Genomic DNA, 18,939 nt, shown 5'->3' with positions numbered 1-18,939 from the left:
AAAATGTTGAAAAGTATCTTTCAGTATCACTTTACTCTTTGACATTATTAATCATAAAAGTCAATAGGAAGATGTGATCGGTTTTGATTTCTTATTTCCACCACATAATTAAAACAAATGAAAATCAGTATAACCAATATAAGTGAAAATAAAGACAAGCAGAGTGGCTGAGTACATAGACATTATCATCAGGCATGTTGCAGAGTCAGAGTGCATGCACAACTTAAAACCATCAAACATGAACCATTAAAAGCAGTTATGCTGGCTGGATGCTAACATATGACATGAAGTTTATAAGGTATTTTAGGACTAAGATTGAAACCAAGCCCCATCCAGTGCTGGAGCTGTGTTCACACCCTTCTCCAGGGGCACACAAAGCAGTGCCTCCCACAGCTCAGAGGGACTGAGCAGGGACATTTCCTACGGCCACTTTCAGTCTGTGCTGCTGCAGTCAGTGACCACCCTGGGCTGTGCCACTGCTGCCAGGGCTGCTCTCCCTGGGTAGGACATGACAGCAAACCCGAGTGTCCTTCTCTGCTACGGCCAAACCCAGCCAGCTGAGCCAGCTTCCTCCGGGGTGCAGCTGGTGAGAAGCTCCTCTCACGCAGCCACCGCTGCCAGAGGAGGTTCCCCAGGTGGCTCTGGATGCCCAGGCAGTGCCCCGCTGCACCCACCAGGTAACACCCCAGAGCCACCAGCTCCTCCTGCCACGCTCATCTGATCACAGCTCCAGTCTTCACACACAGCTTCACTACAGCTATTTTCTCTTTAAAAGGTATTGTGCCACTTGTAATACCTTCTTACATAAAACTTGGTTTTCGACATGAAGTAAAATCAACACGGCCAAGCGTTCCACAAAAATCAAGCATTTACCAAAAAGGACCCTACCAAAAGATTCAGGGAAACATCACACCTGATACACACAAACAAATAAAGAGGAGAAAATGGAATTACCAGTAATTAATGCTACAGAGCATATTTATGGCTTTGTAGGTGCATAAATGCTGTTATCCTCAATATTTTTTTTAAATGTTTGCTTTAACAATGGAAAAATATATGTAACAAATACTCCACATATTACACGTGCTACAAAATGCTGTAGTGCACACATGGCATACTGTTATCCAACAGACTAGAAATCTTGAGTAATTGAGTTCACCCTTCTTAATTTAAAGATTAAAACAAAGAGAGATTAAAACAAAGTCCTGATTTCATGTACGTGAGGAGCTGCTGGAACTGAACAAACTCACTCCAGTGCAAACAAAAATCACAAAAACAAAGCTGGTGTAACACTAGGTGTTTCTATTAAAGTGGTGTCAGTGCAATCTTCTCAGACAACCAGGACTGAGCTGAAGGTCAGATATTGTTTTCTATAAAGGAGGTAATGAGATCCAAAGGAGAAGAAAACTCAAATAAGTTCTGTGTGTTTCAAATCAAATACTTAAATATGTAATTTAATTACTGAAAAGTATCCACTTCAGTTCTTGCACAGTACGTATCTTTACATGCTTACATCTGTCTCATTAAGAAAGCAGATTTTGTTTGAAATTATCTAACATGAAAAATACTGCTAAGTCTATTCATAAAAGAGTATTCTATATTTTTATTTTTCAAACAGCAAGTGACCACATTTAAAATGCATCATTTGCAAATATAAATTATCAAACTATTAGTTTAATTAAAAATAAAGCAAAAACATAACTTCCCTTAGTATCACAATACATAGAAGGGTATTATAAACCCAAAAAGACTAAGTTAGCCATAAGAAAACAATAACGTCAAAAGTGATGAAACTCATTAAGTCACTTAATGAATAAATCAGTCTAAGAATACAATACCATTCACCATGATTATGTAAAGAAAAAAAAAAAAAAGCAAACTTTCATTGTATTATACAGATAAAACAATCCAATCCTTCATGCCACATTTTGTAAACCATGATATAAATTACACTCACAGTCAAATGAACAGGAAGAGTAACTCCCAAAATATTTTAAGTTGCTTTTAGGGCAGAAATAAAGGCAGAAATAGAATCATTTAAAATATATCAAGTTTAACAAAAAAAAAAAATCATTTGGTCAAGCCTGCTATCCAAATAGTTTTGTTCCCTGCAAAACTATTTTTGTATTTTTGTGAGTTATGAAATTTAAATGTTTCTTTTACATATTAAATGTAAGTCATGTGTTGAGATACATTAAATTTTGTTATACTTTTATCATTTTGGCCTTAAGACCCAAATATCTTCCATAGATGGACACACACACACCCACACCCACACCCACACCCACACCCACACACTCATTCTCTTCTTGGTATTACGAAATTCCTCATTTCACAGGAATAATGAAAGACACACATACTGATTTCTGTCAGAAACATAAGGAATATGCAAATTCATACTTTCCAGGATCCTGTGAAATCATCTCTCACCTATATATACATATTCCAACTGATGGAATTTAGGCTACGGTCTTTTGTCGGATAATAAAGGGATGGAATAGATGTTGTAGGATAAAGAAATACTGTATAATGATTGAAATAAACCTATTATCCTAAATTTATCTATACAAATTATCATTTTTTATTAACTAAAATACAAAGAAGCATATGAACTCCAGGAAAATAGCACTATATCATAAATTCACTGTAACAGTGTTCCACTATATATATCATCAGGTTTTTCATAAGACCATTTCTTCTGTACACTAGATTTTGTACTAATTTATCTGTCTTCAAATCCATTACATTTTCAGATCCAATTCAGCACTATATAGTATGCCTTCAAAATAAAAGGAAGTCACTTGCTTTATTGAATACCAAGTTCCCTTCCAGACAGTATTTAAAGAAAGACAAGACTACACAGACAAAGTCCAGTATAATTCATTTCTGACAATGAAAATTTCAACCCCTTATACTGTTGCAATATTCCTCCTACTGAAATGTCTACAATAATAATAATTATAATAATAATTATAATAATAAAAAGCATACATTACATATAAAAGATACCAGTGTACTAAAAGTGACAGAAGTGGACTAGCAAATCCTTCAAAGCACATATTATATAAATGACTAGCATTTAAAAACATTTCTTTTTCTATAAAATGTAGGTCATATACATTTATAAATTGGGGGGGAGAGGTTCTAAAGCAGTGATGACTGTTCAAATTGATATGCTTCTCTGTACAGTCTAATACCTATTCAATTCAAACTATAAGTTTGACATCTAGTTTATCAGAATAAACCCATCTCATCATCTCATAGCTCATAATTTGAAAAATATGCAACTCAAAGGAAGAGGTGACTCAAAAGTTCACTGTTTATCTGCATATGAAATAAGATAACTATTCCTTTCTATGGGTGGCCCAAGTCTCATCAGTTCAATATCAGGACTTAAAAGACTCCAAATTTATGTAGAGGAACTGGCAGGAATCAGCACAGAAGCAGAATAGTGTCTCTGATCCTTTTAGAGACACAGCTATTCAACCTTAGCAGTCTTCCTCGTCTTGCAGAAGTGCAGCCAAGTCATTCATTTCTCACTCAAAGTGGACGAAGCCATAGATCTAAAGACTGTCCTCTCTGAGACTGAAATTGTGCTCTGTAAACAATGGTATATATTCCAGCAGGAGGACATCTGAATTTATTTATAAAAAAATGATTAAGAATATTCATTAACTCAAACAAGGCTATTAACTCCCAAAGGTATTTTTGGAACTTATCCTTATGCTACTTGTCAAGTTAGCACTGTCATGTATTATTGCTTACAAACAGTACATCATCATATGCCTTCTAACAGAGCAGTTCTGTGATCAGTTTATATTTACAGGCTTTTCTGTTTGTTTTTAAACAAGCTATAAAAACATTACATACTTTACAGACAATACAAATACTCAAGTCGAACAAATGGAATGCATAACAATAAGAAACGTCATAAAGGAAGACTGACATAAGTCCTTGATTGTCAAGACACATTTATATTTATATATAAACTCTAGCTGTGCAGAATCAAAGATTCAATCATAGGTACATCCTTATTTGATAAATCATATTTACAGCATGATATTGCATAAAAAAATAAAATAATGTTGTTTACACAATATTACCTTTCCATCCATTGGATTAAGGAACGCAAGAAACAACTCTCAGAAATGTTTGCTTGCCTCAGTTTGTGTTTCCTACCAAAAGATGTAATTTTAAAAAGGAAACAGAAGGTTTTGTATGTTGAGTAGAGCAAAAGCAACTATAAATTTATTTCCCTGACACAAAGCAAATTGTACTTGAACAGAAGTTAAACTTTCAAATTAAAGATGTGTCTTTTTATTAGCAGTAATACTTTCTTAGTGCTTGTCTTTTGCAAAGTGAGTTTCAGCTAAATGCATTACATGCCTAACATAAACATGCATTACCCTAAGTCAAATGAACTTTCAAAGTTACAAGGCTTCATTTTAGTAAGACATTTAACTCTAGGAAATTGTAAAATTATTCATTTGCTTCAGTACCAACCATGTAATTTGGAAGTTCACATGTGTACTGGTACCAACTGCATAAATGTATTTCTGCCTGTTAACATTTCCAAATGGATTCCCTGGAGTATTAGGATTTTCCCTGCAATTTGTAATGGTATTAAAACAAGCAAACAAAGAATAAAAATCAAAGCTCTCAAAGCCAAGAAAATTCAGTTAGCAAATATACATACATAATGTAATCCAATGCTGCAAAATTCAGAGTTAATTCATCCAAATATTTTGGTTCATTTCAAATAGTTACTAGATATGATACAAATTCTATAAAAATATCCTGATCAAGCATGGAATATAATGTATCTGTTCAGGTGGAAAGTTTTCATAGGAGAACATGAATATTTCAGAATAAACTCCAAAAGTTACAGTATAACCCCAATAATTTGCAGCAATGCCTTAGAAAGCCTTTACAAATTACAATTTTGAAAATAGTGAAGAAGCAGGCAACAAAAACAAGGATGTCACATCACAAAAAGTACTTTGTTAATTTATTTTGACAACTGCAATTTAGTTTTCAATACTCCTTCTACCTCCTAGTATACTAATAGAGATGCTGTAGTATACTTGGGTGAAGTAGTACATCATAATTGTGAGAGACCTTGCTACAGTACTTTTTAGACCATTGCAGAGAGGTGGGAAAGGACCATGAGGGATGTAGAAACCTGTCAGATGCTCTGTTTAGAGGTCAGTGAATTAGCAAGATTTTACTGTACTTCTCAATTAACAATGAAAAGCTCCCATCATCCAAAAAAACCAACAAGTACAATATAAAAATAATATAGGTGTTATTTTACATGAATACTTTTTTGTCCTATTTTTTGCTTGAAACACAATTTTCCTAAAGACAACACTTGGAGACACAAGATCATAAACATGGTTCTTTTATCATCCAATTTAAATTGTTTATGTTATTATTCGTAAACCAACATACAGTAATACACATGGTTAATCCTTCTCCCCAAAACTCGTAATTTATGATTAATTCATTCTCAAATCAAATGAAGAAAATGTAAATGCCTATTAGTATACCATTACAAGCTGATTCCTTCATTGTCTGTTATGTTAATGGCAAAACATATCAAAAGATTCATGCTAAAAGGGACACTGTCAAGTAATTTAGGACCAAAATCTGGCCTATAAATAAGTGCATGTATATATATACATATATATATATATATATATATATATATATATATATATATAAGTAGAGAGAGAGTTTAGTAATAAATGTCATCAATTTCCTCTTTTTCAAAATTATCATGGTTCTATCACTAGTAGATATCCCCAAAAATTCCACCTTACACACACATGTATCTGGTGCTCCCATGACCTTTCAGTAGGAATGGCTGCTGTTAGCTTAGGGGAATCTCCATGCTCACCCCAGCCTTATACTGACAGCACAAGAACAGAACAGACAACCAAAGCTGCTTTTTCCCACACATACACAGAAAACTAACAAAAATGACCGGATCAATGTGAAGACTCTGCATCTGCAGCAGATTAAAAGCAGCAAAACTTGAGCAGTGAAAAACATTATTAAATAATGCCATTGTTAAACAAGCAAGAGCTTTTTACAGAGCTAAACCTCCCAGAACTACATAAACACTTATTCCAGGATAAAAGGGGATGTACTCAGGAAATCACAGCAGTATATTTGGCTAACTCCTCCAGTGCAGAAAGCTTCAAGCATCAGCAGATCAACTACTCACACCACTGCTTTAATTGTACACGTGGAAGAAGCCCACAAGACAGCCCCCGTGGCTTAGGGGAAGTCACAGCCTGTCCTAAGGCACAGAGTGCAGCTGGAATGGCTCAGCAGCAGGCCAGGGAATCAGCTGTGATCTCAGGAACAGCAGCTCCTCTGGTGTTTGGCTGCAAGGAAGAGCAGCTTCCTTCAGGCTGTACAGCAGCCTGCTCCCTCACACAGCTTGGAGTGCTTCCCAAGTGTGACAATGGCATGGGAGAGCCACTCCCTCGAGTCCTCAATCACCTTCTCACACCAGAGTGTCAATGCAGCAACTTTTTTTAAATAAAGCTGAGTCAGACCCCTTAGGGAGAAGGAGCCCTCATTCCTCTTACCTCCCTATGGGCCCACAGCAGTGCAGTAACACAGTAATAACCCAGCCTTTTGGCTTTTTTTCTTTTGTTCCTTGCTATATTTAACAAATAGTACAATTGCCATCTCCTTGCAACATCAGGGCATAGGAACAAAAGCGCCAACACAGTATTATTCAGGCACCACAAGCTAGGATGTCATGGAAATGGACACTGAAAACAAAGTATGCCTTACAAGAGGTGGTTTCCTGGGATATAGGGACCCTTTATGTTGTTTCTGTGCAACACACAATGGAAAGTCAAAAAACCAAACTGACCATAAAGGAAAAAAAAACAGAGAGACCACAAATCAGTTTAAAAATATTCTTTCAAAGAAATTTCTTTACATGTATCATTAATAATCCATAAGGAATTTACTCTTCTCCCTTGATGCCCACTCTTTTCAAGTCGTGGCCAAATATTCAGACAAAATTATTGGTAAGTCACAGCATGCTGAAATGCCTTACTGTATTACACACAGGGTCAACAAATCAAAAGAGCCTGCTTTCTTATACAAAAGTATTAAGAAATTAGTTTATATAAACTGTATTCTAATCAATAGAAAAAGCAGGCTACGGATAAGAAATGCCCTTTCTCCCTCAACTGTACCAAGTGAAGTTAGTGCTTTAGTAGTGCTCCCATAAGGGAAAAGACAAAGAGGGATCAGTTCCCTAGTAACAAAAATTCAGAAAAATATTGCTACTGCTTTGGTAAGAGGTGGGAACTGTTCTAGGTCCTGCTCAAGTCCTTTCTTAAAAGACAGGATATATTTTAGCCCCTTGAGATGCAGCCTTTTCTCCTACCTGATGGCTTTATCTGAGAGACACTAGCTAGCAACAGTGCTGTAAAAACCGGGATGAAATCCTATTTTAAAAGCCACCATATACACACCTACCTATATGTGCGTGTGTGTGTGTGTGTGTTTTTCCCTGGTTAATCAGCCTACATGAGGCTTAAACTGCCTTGAACTACCAGACAGTGTCCCTTTAGGGAAGGTGCAATAGAATGAACATACAGTTCAAAAATCTGAAGCTTGTTAACTTAAACTACACAATAGTTAGGCTACTCAAATCTTACCACCTTAAAAATGCACACAGAACTACTTATCGTACCATACTGTATACTTCAAGACAAAGTACTATTCAAAAAAAACATATCCATGGTACAGGGATAAACTTTGCAGTTTATTTATACTGTGAAATGCAATGAAAACTTCTGATCGCTCTCCTAGGCTGGAAAAAGAAATCGGTTCACTAGCATCATTCACCAGTTTGGGTAGGTAAAATTGTAGTGACTTTTACTAAGCAAACACTAAAAAATAGGGAATTTGAATGCCCACTTCTTCAGCTTTCAGGGATACTTCAATAAATTTAATCATTGGAATTGTCAAAATTCTAGACAGAGAATTAAAACAGTTTTTACAGAAGCTAAAAATACCCAATCTCAAGTATATGGAAAGGAATTACTTGAGCTGCTGTATGAGATGAAAATGATGCAACCGTATCAAACCTAACCATCTAAAAATGGTTTGATTTTTGAAGAAATTAAAAACTATGAAGTTGGCTAAGTGCTCTATGTTAATCGTTATGAGTATGTATGGTAAGGTACAATTAAGCTTTTAAATCTTGGAATACACTGTTTGTGTAAGCATTTTGCAATTGGGAATGTCATCTACAGAGTATTTTAACTAAAACTTCCAAATCTTGGTTTCTGCATGTGAAAAAGTAATTAAAAAGTTACATCTAGATTCAACTGTACAAAGAAATACACATTACTTCCGGAATGAAGTAAAGGCTTTAGCAGTTAGGCATTTTGCTTAAAAAAGTGTTTAAAGTATTTAAAATTAATTAGACTTTTAAATAGTAGAGTTAGTCTATCAGAATTCACTTTCTTTCCCTCTAAACACAACTCAAGGTAATGCAAAGCAGAAATAAAGGGTACATGGTCTAAAATTATTTCTGAGAGAGACTGAAGATTTTTCTAGAAAATGCTTTCTTTTAAAGCATATTTGTTTGACTTCCAAATCTTACTTGTTTATTCTGCGTGTTTAGTACACGTTGATTCCCTGCTGAAGAGCAATAACTATGCTGCCAAGCTTAGAAATGATAATGTGAATAGTATCAGACAAAAAACTGTCCTCCCAAAGCATACAAGGAAACCAGCAAGGAAACAATCATGGGGGAAAGTCTTACCTGGGGATTTTGTTTATTTTAAAATTTCATAGAAGGTAAAATATTTTCTGGATTCAAACAAGTGAATAATAAACTGCCTTTGATAGGGGCACCAACATAAGGCAGTTCAATGACTGATGGCTAATGAAAAAAAATTTTAAAAAAGAAAAAAAGAATAAAGAAGCAGTTATTGGTCTTGCTAATATCATCTTACTTCTGTTTTAACATAGCACTCTTAAAAGCTGTACAGAACTCCATCTTTTACAGAGCAACCCCCTTTTGACAAATGTGTTCTAAAGTGCCAGTATTATTTACAAAGATTTCTTATCCAAAAGTCTGGCCTGTTGTGGCATCAGGTGAAGAAGTCATCCCAGCTCTGCTATCATTTACATTCACCAAGGGAAATTCTGGGAAATCAGCACTTGTCCCTGGTCCCCGAAGGTTCACCTGTCCATTGGCAGTGCTAAACTGAGAGGATATTCCAGCTCTTGCCCCATGGTATTGAGCTCTAAAGGGCTGCTCAAAGGAGCTAATTTGATATGCTTGATGAACAGACTGTGCCTCTGCTTTCTTCTGAGAAGTTACTTGATCCAAGAAGTCCTGCGTAGAGGAAGAAGAAGAATGATTTGCCTCATCACCTGAAAAGGGGAAAGGGTGCTGAGAATCACCAACCATTAGTCCAAAGTGAGACTTGTCTGGAGTTGTTCTTAATGGAGAGTTCATTCCCGACCGAAAGCTATTGACAGGTATAGATGTGTAGACCTTCTCCATGGAAGGAAATGCTGGCTGGGTTGTAAGTGTCTGGTTATCAGTCACAAAATTAAGGCTCGGGTTGTTCAAATAGGCATCATTTTGGCTAGTTCTGTCCAAAGCTTGTTGTAAAAACTTTGAATATTCTTGTAACATACTAGCTTTATCTGATGAGGAAGCTTGAGAGCTTGTTCCAACCGTTTCAGATGGGGTCACCTCAGATACTTCAGCAGAATTGATGGATATACTAGAGGTCACTTCTGTGTCAGCCACACTGAAAGAGATCTCATGCTGTCCATTAGCCTTGTGTGAATAATGATCTAACAGAGTTTGCAGTACCTCATCTGGAATGACATTTTTGTCATGGTTACCTTTAATTTCAACATTCAGTGCCTGTGTGTCCAGTATTGAGGCTGTAGCAGTTTCATCAATGACACTGGCCACAGCTGCCTGCGTTACTGAAGGTTGAGATGCTATGGTACTTACATTCAAGGCATATTCTCGACTGTTGTTACTAGCTGCTTGTAGATACCTCTTTTTCTTCAAAAACTGCATTGCATCATCATAATTAGTGCTGCTGTGTACAGGTTTACTGGGCCCTTCCTGTAATGTGTCGACTTGGTCAATGTCAGCATTACCTTCAGAGTCCAGTAAACTTTGCTTATCCACAAGATCGAAGGCATACTTCGAAACCTTGCTGTCTTCATATGTAGATAAAGGTGAAATGGTTTGACTTTGCTCAAGTGGCTGCTTTAGACTCCTCTTGTTGACCTTTTTGAGAACGAGCTTCGGTGGGTGTATTTCTCCAGAATTTGCTTCCTCTAAGTGCGATCCACCAACTGAAGAATGTGGCATCTCAACAGCATATTCCGCTACCATATATTCATCTTTTACTTTAGCACTAGAAGAGTACAAAGGCAAATAGTCATTTTTGTCCTTCTTGTGTTCTGATTTATCTGTACTTTCCTTATCCCCAGATTTTGTTTTCTCTGTTTTCTGCCTTTTCTTCTTTGGCAAGGAGCTGTCTTTCAGAGGCGTAGAGAAACCAGAATCTTCCTCCGATGGCAAAAAGCCAACTTTGGTGGCACTTCTGTTGGGTTTCTTCTCACGGTTCTCATGGCACATACGTTTGTGTTTCAGCACACGATCGGTCCTGGAGAAATACTGGAAAAGATTATGGTGGTGGTTATTATTATTATTATTATTATTATTATTATTATTATTATCATTATCATTATCATTATCATTATTATTATTATTATGCAAAAATAAATATGTTAGCAGAAAGAAAATAAACCTTTCATTCTAAAGAATTTACTTGATGATTTAGCAATTTCTAATGAAGTGTTAAACAAGAGTATACAGTCAATAAAATCAAGCACAGCCAGCTGTGACTCTGCTCCACCTGTGCACCCAGATAGCCCATCCTGACTGAAAAAACATTCATTATGTATTTATTTATATAAAATGGAGAAAGCCCCATCTGAAATACTGGAGAATTGACTGGTGTTTTGGCTTTCAAGCACAGAAGATTTCACTAAGTCATCTTACCTGCAAACAATATTCACACTGGTAAGGCTTCTCTCCACTGTGAGTTCTTTTGTGCCTTTCCATGTGATACTTCTGAATAAACCTCATACCACATTCATCGCAACGAAATGGCTTTTCACCTGATAAAAAACACACAGCAATATTAATCTAAAAGAATAAATCAACATTTTTCCATAAAATTACCAGGTCAATTACTACATTCTCTATTAGAAGCAGTAAAAGAATTTAGTATATTGCAATGAAAAACAACACAGGGCTTGCTTACATCACTATTTTTCCAATACTCAGTTGGAAAAATACTGATGCCTCAAATTACTTTAAGCTTTTATGCTAAAAAAAACCCCACCTTTGAAACCAAATCCTTACTCCTCTTTCTAATGCAGGTGCAGGTATGTCTTACACCTACCAAATTAAGAACTGCAAAGATGGTCTTCCTGAATTGTTGCTCCAGTATGCATTTTTTTAGGGCAGACAACTGTATAAAAATACCTCAATCCTCTCACAAAGTCATTAACTCAAACCAATCCCCACTAGGAGAGAATTAATGCATTTCCAAACTTTGAATATAACATTTTGAAGGGTGCTTTCTATTTTTCCATATTTTCCCTTATTTCCATGTGGAATTGAGAGAACTGCTTTGAAAAAGTCCTACTATTTTGGTTTAAACCCTTTTTTTTATAAAGAACTAATTTTAAAACTTTTTAAAAATTAAGTCAAAGCCCAAGAAACCTCTGTAGCAGAACCAGCATTTGCAAACTGGCAGATTTCTCATTTTGAGTGTTTTGTTAGCTTGTTTTGGTTTATGGGTTTTTTCTTTATTTTCATGAAATACTCATTCAGACAATATGCACTTCCCTGAATTCATCTGCAGTTCTCCCCCTTATTTTTCCTCACAAAGAAACCCTGTAACAATACTTTCTGAGCAGGGAGTAACTATTTTTATTTCTTTTAACTTTTGCCTTACATCTTCCCTCTGATATTTTTTTCCTAGGTTTCTCTGGCAAAACCTAAAAATTTCAAATGCATTGAAGAGTTATCTGCTTTTACAGAAGTTCACTATTATTTACTAGAAGTCACCCTGAACAACAGAGATCTCTCCTCTTAGTATTTACTATGAAATCTTTTGGACTGACATAGAGGTCAGGGATTGTCTTGGCACCATCTGTCAAGACTCTCTTTGTTCTGGGTACTGCACTACACTGATTTTTGGGATATGAACCATTTATGTCTTGTTTCCAGAAAAATGCAGACTATTGCTATATTCTGAAATAGCTTTATTCTTACTAATTATATTATGAACTGTTGAAGTTTAAAACTGTTAATAAATAGATTTTATTATTTAAAATGTTGATAGAGTTTGTATTTTCCATTTCGAGTAGATAAATTTATCCACAACTTTCTACAAATGGGAATACAGTACCTGAAAATAAGGTTCCACTATTTATAGAGACTAGAATGGAAAATATCTGTATCACCCACACATGTGCTCCTAGTCAGATCACTAATTCCCAGAGTTTCAACTTCCTTAATTCCAAGCAATTTCTAAATCTCCCTCTTTGTAAGCCTATGTCCCATTTAGAATTATTAATTCTTACATCTCCATCTGGCTTCGCAGCCAATCCCTTTCTCGGATGAAATTATTCCAATTTATTCTCTCCTAAATCAAATTATCTCCTCTCCTCACATCTCTCAGCTTCCATCAGTTCTTCTTCTACAGGCTCACAACCCCAGTATTCTACATCTCTTCTTTCACTTGACTTAGAGAACTTTACCATTTCTTGCTTATTAAGAAGTACCATAAAATTTTGCGCTTTTTTCAGCATCCCTTGTAAGTTATAAACGCCTGTCATATCATTCCCTCTCACCCTGCCTATAAGCAAATCCTCCTCTCTTGCCTATTTCCTCACTTTCAAACTCCAGGTTCATTCTTCATGTTCTCTTTATTTGGTAGGCACCCTCAAAATTACAGTGCTTTACTCCCAACAAGACTGTTCAGTCTTTCTGAATCAAATTCCAATCCTTGCCTCTGATTTTCAGGATGCTGAGGCAGGACATTTAGACCTCATTGATTTTGTTTGATACATGGGAACTCTTCCATTCCTGAAGACTACTACTTAGTCCTTGCTACTTACTGTTTTCTTTACCTTTGTTCCACTATTCTATTTTGTGGTTTTTTTAAATTATGCTTTCAAACAACTCTGCTTACATTGTTTCCAAGCTTGCTTTCATATTACTTTAGATTTATTTTAGAAAATAAGAGTGGCTGTTTAGGTTGAAAACTATCCTGAGCCTTAAAGCAAGAGAGCTGAGTCCTGTTCTGGCCTTGAACAGCCCTCTGAGGAGCCACCCAGCAATCCCAGGAAATGCAAAACACTTCATTAACACACTTACCTGCAGCCTTACACTCATTTCTGTAAGTGAACATTCTAAACATTTTCCTATTCAAGCTGACTATTTGCTGGCAGAAGACTCCACAGCTACCTATTCCCATTTCAAGGCTTAAACAGGGCCAAAGAGGGGTCTGCGGTTTTTAGGTGGATTACAGTCACCAGCTGCTTTGGAGACTTTCAGGGCACATGCAAATGCAGTGATGGCTGTGCCTTAACAGAGAAGAATTTGGGGACACTGCCCTGGAGTTAACTCAGCACAGTACAGAAAATAGTATTTTTCAGTAGAATTCCAGAACACTATGAAAGTAAGATTAAGAAAACCTTTGTGAAACTGACACCACATTTAATTTTTGCTTTAATCTTCATATGGAAGATAATTTTAGAAAAAGATTAAAAATTAATACGAAGATAGGCTTCCAATAATAATTTCATCCTAGCAGAAGCCTAAAACTTCAGATGCCTTCCGCAATTTTGTTGTACTTTTCAGACAGGATCTATTGCAAATGGAGGAGACCATTAATAACAGCCTTTTGCTAATGCAGGGAGAATCCAGGACACATTTTTCTGAAATGTCTTGGTCAGTGGGAAAGAATCAGGTGCACAAAAAACGCCTCAAAATTTAAAAATACAATACAACAATTAATGCATTATTTATGAAAACAGCTCATGTGTTGTGTCTATGTTTGCAATCTATTAAAACCAAGCAATAGAACTACTCATCCAGTGTAGTACAAATATTATGTGTATGAAGGCTGTAACAATTATAATGCCAGGCATTTTAAAGTCTAAACAGACAAAAAACAAATTATAAAATACTAAAGGAGGCTATAAAAAATCAGCATGACTGAATAAGAAGGCACTTGAATTGTTAGCCCCAATGGCGCTTTATTTTTTTAATAGTTTTTGCGTTTAAAATGGAAAGTAGGGTGGCTTACACAATTAGGACACATGAACGCATGAGTGGGTAAGGTATATAGAAACATCTCTAAGCAAAAAGTAAGCAGACATATTTGAAAGAAAAAAAAAAGAACATTCAGCATCTTCTCCAGCCTCGTAAACTGAAAATATTTGTGCACCAGCAACTCTTCCCTCTCCTACAACTAAAATAGCAATTTTCTGTATCATTAGGGACAAGTTTAGCAGCAGGGTTCCAACACTGCTGCCCTCCTCTACACACAATTATAAGCAAATTTTGTATTAATGCAATGTCTGCTTTTAGATGCAACTGTTTAATTATTTACACAGAATAACACTGTTTATTGATTGCTTCCTAACTCCCTCACAACATTTCCTTTGAAGGAGTGGTTCAGAGAACTAAAGTCAAATCAGACTGGAAATAGCTGGGGCACCTGTAAACTGGGGGCTTGTAACAGACATAATATGGGGCTTCTACCTGTTACTACTCTCTTTGATTGGTTTAAAATAAACTAGAAAATTTGACAAAAATCTTTAAAAGAGTAAGAGATTTCCTGTTCAAGAGCTGGTGCTAAATGTGATCATTCATGGAGATAGAAATGCAAAAAAAAAGTATTGAATAAAGTTAAGAAACATTTTTTTAAAGGGTATGAATAATACAGACAGATCTTTACTTTCATTGAAGTAAAACACAGATCCACTGTTCACCTTCTCATTAGAGAACCAAGTTAAAAATTCAGGTTTTCTGGATGGGTTTAATTATGCAGGCCTGAACAACAGAGTGACTACACAAACAGCTAAGGGCCAGTAGTGAACACTGCCATATAGAGGTGAAAGTACAGACAGGTATGCAGAGTGCCAATTAGCTACACTATAACTGGGTGAAGCCAAAAATTAAACATTAGTTTAATTCTTGTTAACTAAATGGCCTTCAGAAAAAATTTTGCCACTCCTGGAAGCTGAGTTTTACATGTTTTCTCCTAATCATTACTAGTTGTCACCTAGGAAAACAACCATGATTCAACAATTTAAACACAAGCACCATCTTCTATTTTCTGAGAAACAACCAAACTATAGTTCAGGATGCTGAGGAAAGGAGGAAACACAGTTATCTACAAAAAGTCAGATAACAATATGGTTAATTAGTTAAATGATACCTTTTTCTCTGCTAAACAAAGACTAGCATATGTAAGAGCTGGCATAAAAACCTACAGTCCCACAACATCCACCCCCCTCCCTCCAAAGCTTACAATCGACACAGATGTCTCTTTAGAGCTAGAAGCTAAATTTTAAAATATAATTAAATCAATTTATAAAATATTTGCAGTCAACTGTTAATTAACTATATTGCCCAGACTCTCATTTTCAAAGCCACGTACAGGGAATAATCCTCATTTGAAAAAAAAAAATAAAAAGAAAAATCTTCGAAAAAATGTGAAGACTGCACTTTAATTTTTGCCTTTTTTGGGGGGACTAGAGGGCAGATAGATGGAAGAGACTGAATGAGCATTCTTTTCAAGAATAAGTATCTACACAAAGTGAAGGCAGCATGGTTCACCAATTCAGAGCCAGAGGAAAGACTAGGAGCAAAACAAAGACACTGGACAGAAGAATGGAAGACTCTTCTGTGGCTGACTGGCTGAAGGAAACCTACTTAGTCTGGACTCATGGCAACCTAGGATACAAAAATCCCATAAACAACAGGGCATTTGTGCATGTAACTCCCTGTACACTGCTCTGAAAATTCATTTTGCAGAGTTTTTTCTCCCTCTCAACCCTTACACATGCACACACACTGCACTGCGTGTTAGTAGCTTTCATATCCATTTAAATGCTACAGCCAAGAAACACTGTGCACATTCACCAGCTCTGCTTTTCTGAAAAAGAGGCTGAGAAATTGGCATCTAGTCCAAAAGGGACCATATTGCAAAATATTTAAAGAGGGATTGAAAGGCCATGCACCAAAATGCCAAAAACCCATTGAAACCAAACCTGTTAAAGAATGTGGTTCTGTGTGGTGCAACAAGATAAAAAAAATAAACATATATAAACTTTAACTTGCTTCAGGCCTTAATTGACCTATACTGCATATTTTTAAACTAAGACTCTTCTTTTTATGACAGCTCTAAATTAAACCTAAAAGAAAAAAAAAAAGTGAAAAGAAAAGCTGATACTAATACCTTTGGGGTTAGGCATTTTGGCCATTTTAGTCCTGGCACTTTTCCATCAAATTCAAATACAAACAAAACAAGACAAACAAACAAATAAATCTATGGAAATGTAATTTGGAAGTCCCCTTTGTCTGAATTAACTTGATACAACAAAAGACAGAACTGCTTAATGAACTTTGACTTTTATGAATGCACAAACTTCAGGATTTGGTGCTCTGGGGTTATTTATAGAAAACTACTTTCAAATCTGCTTATTGGACTTCATAATCATTTTACAGCCAAAGGAAAGTGGAACAGGTTGAAAGCACAAAACTAATTTATTTTTAAAAGCTTTATAACTTTGTAACGTGTGTTAAAACAGACTACAACAGGGTTTTTGGCTGCATATTTATTACCAGAAACCTGGCCTGATTGGGGAAACAGTTTTTAAGCACGCCAGTAAAGATACTCAAGGCACTATACTCACCAGTATGAATCTTCTCATGCCTCTGTAGCAGGTACTTCTGTATGAAACGCATGTCGCACTGACTGCACTGAAATGGTTTTTCACCTTGAACAATATAATTCCACATCCATAAGTTAATAACTACACACTGTTGTTTCTGATAACTATTTTCGAGGAATATTAAAATGTCTATTAAAAACACCAGCATCTGAGCGAATTCCAAAAATACCCTGATACCAAAAACATTTGCCTTACTAGGTATATGAACTGCAGAGATCTCTCCATGATCCTAAGGCTCTCATTAAGACTAGCACGGAAGAGTGATCTGGAATGGCTGTAATTTCCTCATGTGCAAGATCAATTAGGATGCTGGCATAGACTGCATTCAGGATACTGGCAAGCTGTTATAACAGTAAGTACCTTTTTCACTTCTCCGAACACAGAGATACCTCATCAGGCAAATAAGCAGCTGCAGCATGTTTTACAAAGGGGTCAATTTTTGGCACTTACACTACAAGTCAACCCATTACTTTCTGATAAAGAAAGAAAAGAAACCTTGTAAACAGTTAGCTCTTCAGTTTATTAAATATATGTTGATTTTTTTTTTTCCGATGTTCTTTTGACACTTTGGTGCATGGAATCTCTAAGCTTAGATGCCAAGTTAGCTACACTCTTAAAACTGAAATTCGCATAGAGCTGAAAACATTTTTAACATAATTAAACAACTCTTTATATAGTAGAAAAGACAAATTTGAAGTCAAGCAGTACCTGTATGAATGAAGACATGTCTCTGTAAATGGTAGTTGGTTCTAAAGGCAGCATTGCAATGCTCACAAACATGAGATTTGTGGGTTTTCAGACCAAGTGATCCATCCTCATTTATTGTAAGGATCTATTTTAAAAAGAGTAAAATTTGTTCTCACACTACCCTCTAAAGAGGTCTTATTAACTAAAAAAAAAAAAAACCATTAATTTTTTCAATGCAGAAAATGTAAATATTTCAGGTAAAACAACGCTAATTTCTATGAAACTATGCGTTAAGCTTCTAATACACATTTCCAGCTGCAGTCCAATCCAACTTGTGTCTCGTTGTGCATTAAGGGCTATTTTAACAGGACAGAGACAAAGGCAGCTCATGGAAAATCAGCTTTGAGCTTCCCTAGGCACAGCTGAGTCACTTTATACACTACTGTTTATTTTGTCCATCTGTTGGAAAGGATGCAAAGTAATCAATCCACTCCTGGGCACTAAACCATGAACAATCGTATTTTAAAGAAAAAATAAATAGTTAAATTCTTTTTTTCAAATCACAACTCTAAATGTTTCCTAGAAGTCATTAAAGCTTAACCAGAATAGTCATATATATTATCTACATCTATATAAAACCACTAGTCTCAAAGGTAAAATTATATTTTAAAAACCAAAATCCCAAAGCCAAACAACCAAGAGAATAGTATTATTCTTCTCCCCTTTCGGGTTTTTCAGTCAATAAAGTATTGCTTACTTAATATACATATTAAAGCATCTCCTTGATGACTTCAACTTGCCACACTCAATTGCTGTGCTGTCAAACAAAGCCGCTATTTTCATATAAAGTTTAAAAAACTTTAAAAAAAATGCACCGCATCTACTTTATTCAATAAAGCTAATCACATGTTTTCTCTAATTTATCAAAAAGAATAAAAATAAAAAACTAAACCAAAATCCAAAATCTCTACTATCTCTGGCAAGAGAATAAGAAAATCAGTAAACAAATTACATTTATAAAATCTTGCTTAACTGCAAACACAACGATAAAGAAGAGCTTAAGGAACCTTAAATAATACAGTTTAGTCCCTTGTTATTAAAAAAATAGAAGTATGCTAGGAAAACACATCTGCAGTTTGATTAGCTACAGCGTTTTAGGTTTTATGAAAATGACAGTGATGAGAA

At 35.6% G+C, this 18,939-nt stretch overlaps 1 protein-coding gene across 6 annotated transcripts in view; it reads right to left on the bottom strand.

Moving 5' to 3' along the window:
• Window positions 1-1,583: 1,583 nt before the first annotated feature.
• The window catches only part of ZNF148 (zinc finger protein 148), a 42,585-nt gene continuing 25,229 nt past the window's right edge, over window positions 1,584-18,939 (bottom strand). For 3 of the 6 annotated variants that reach the window (XM_030277111.4, XM_030277112.4, XM_072931986.1), the window contains 4 exons: window positions 17,776-17,899; window positions 17,029-17,112; window positions 11,087-11,205; window positions 1,584-10,699 (listed from right to left, as the gene is read on the bottom strand). In XM_030277111.4, coding sequence (XP_030132971.3) covers window positions 9,110-10,699; window positions 11,087-11,205; window positions 17,029-17,112; window positions 17,776-17,899 — 1,917 coding nt within the window. In that variant the 3' untranslated portion in view covers window positions 1,584-9,109. The remainder of the gene's footprint in view (window positions 10,700-11,086; window positions 11,206-17,028; window positions 17,113-17,775; window positions 17,900-18,939) is intronic. The other 3 variants (XM_072931985.1, XM_072931987.1, XM_072931984.1) reach the window with 2 other exon arrangements.

Source organism: Taeniopygia guttata, chromosome 7 (genome assembly GCF_048771995.1).
Source record: "Taeniopygia guttata chromosome 7, bTaeGut7.mat, whole genome shotgun sequence".
NCBI classification, from domain to species: Eukaryota; Metazoa; Chordata; class Aves; order Passeriformes; family Estrildidae; genus Taeniopygia; species Taeniopygia guttata.
The sequence above is the reverse complement of the archived record's forward strand: the minus strand, read 5'-3'. Positions and strand labels throughout refer to the sequence as shown.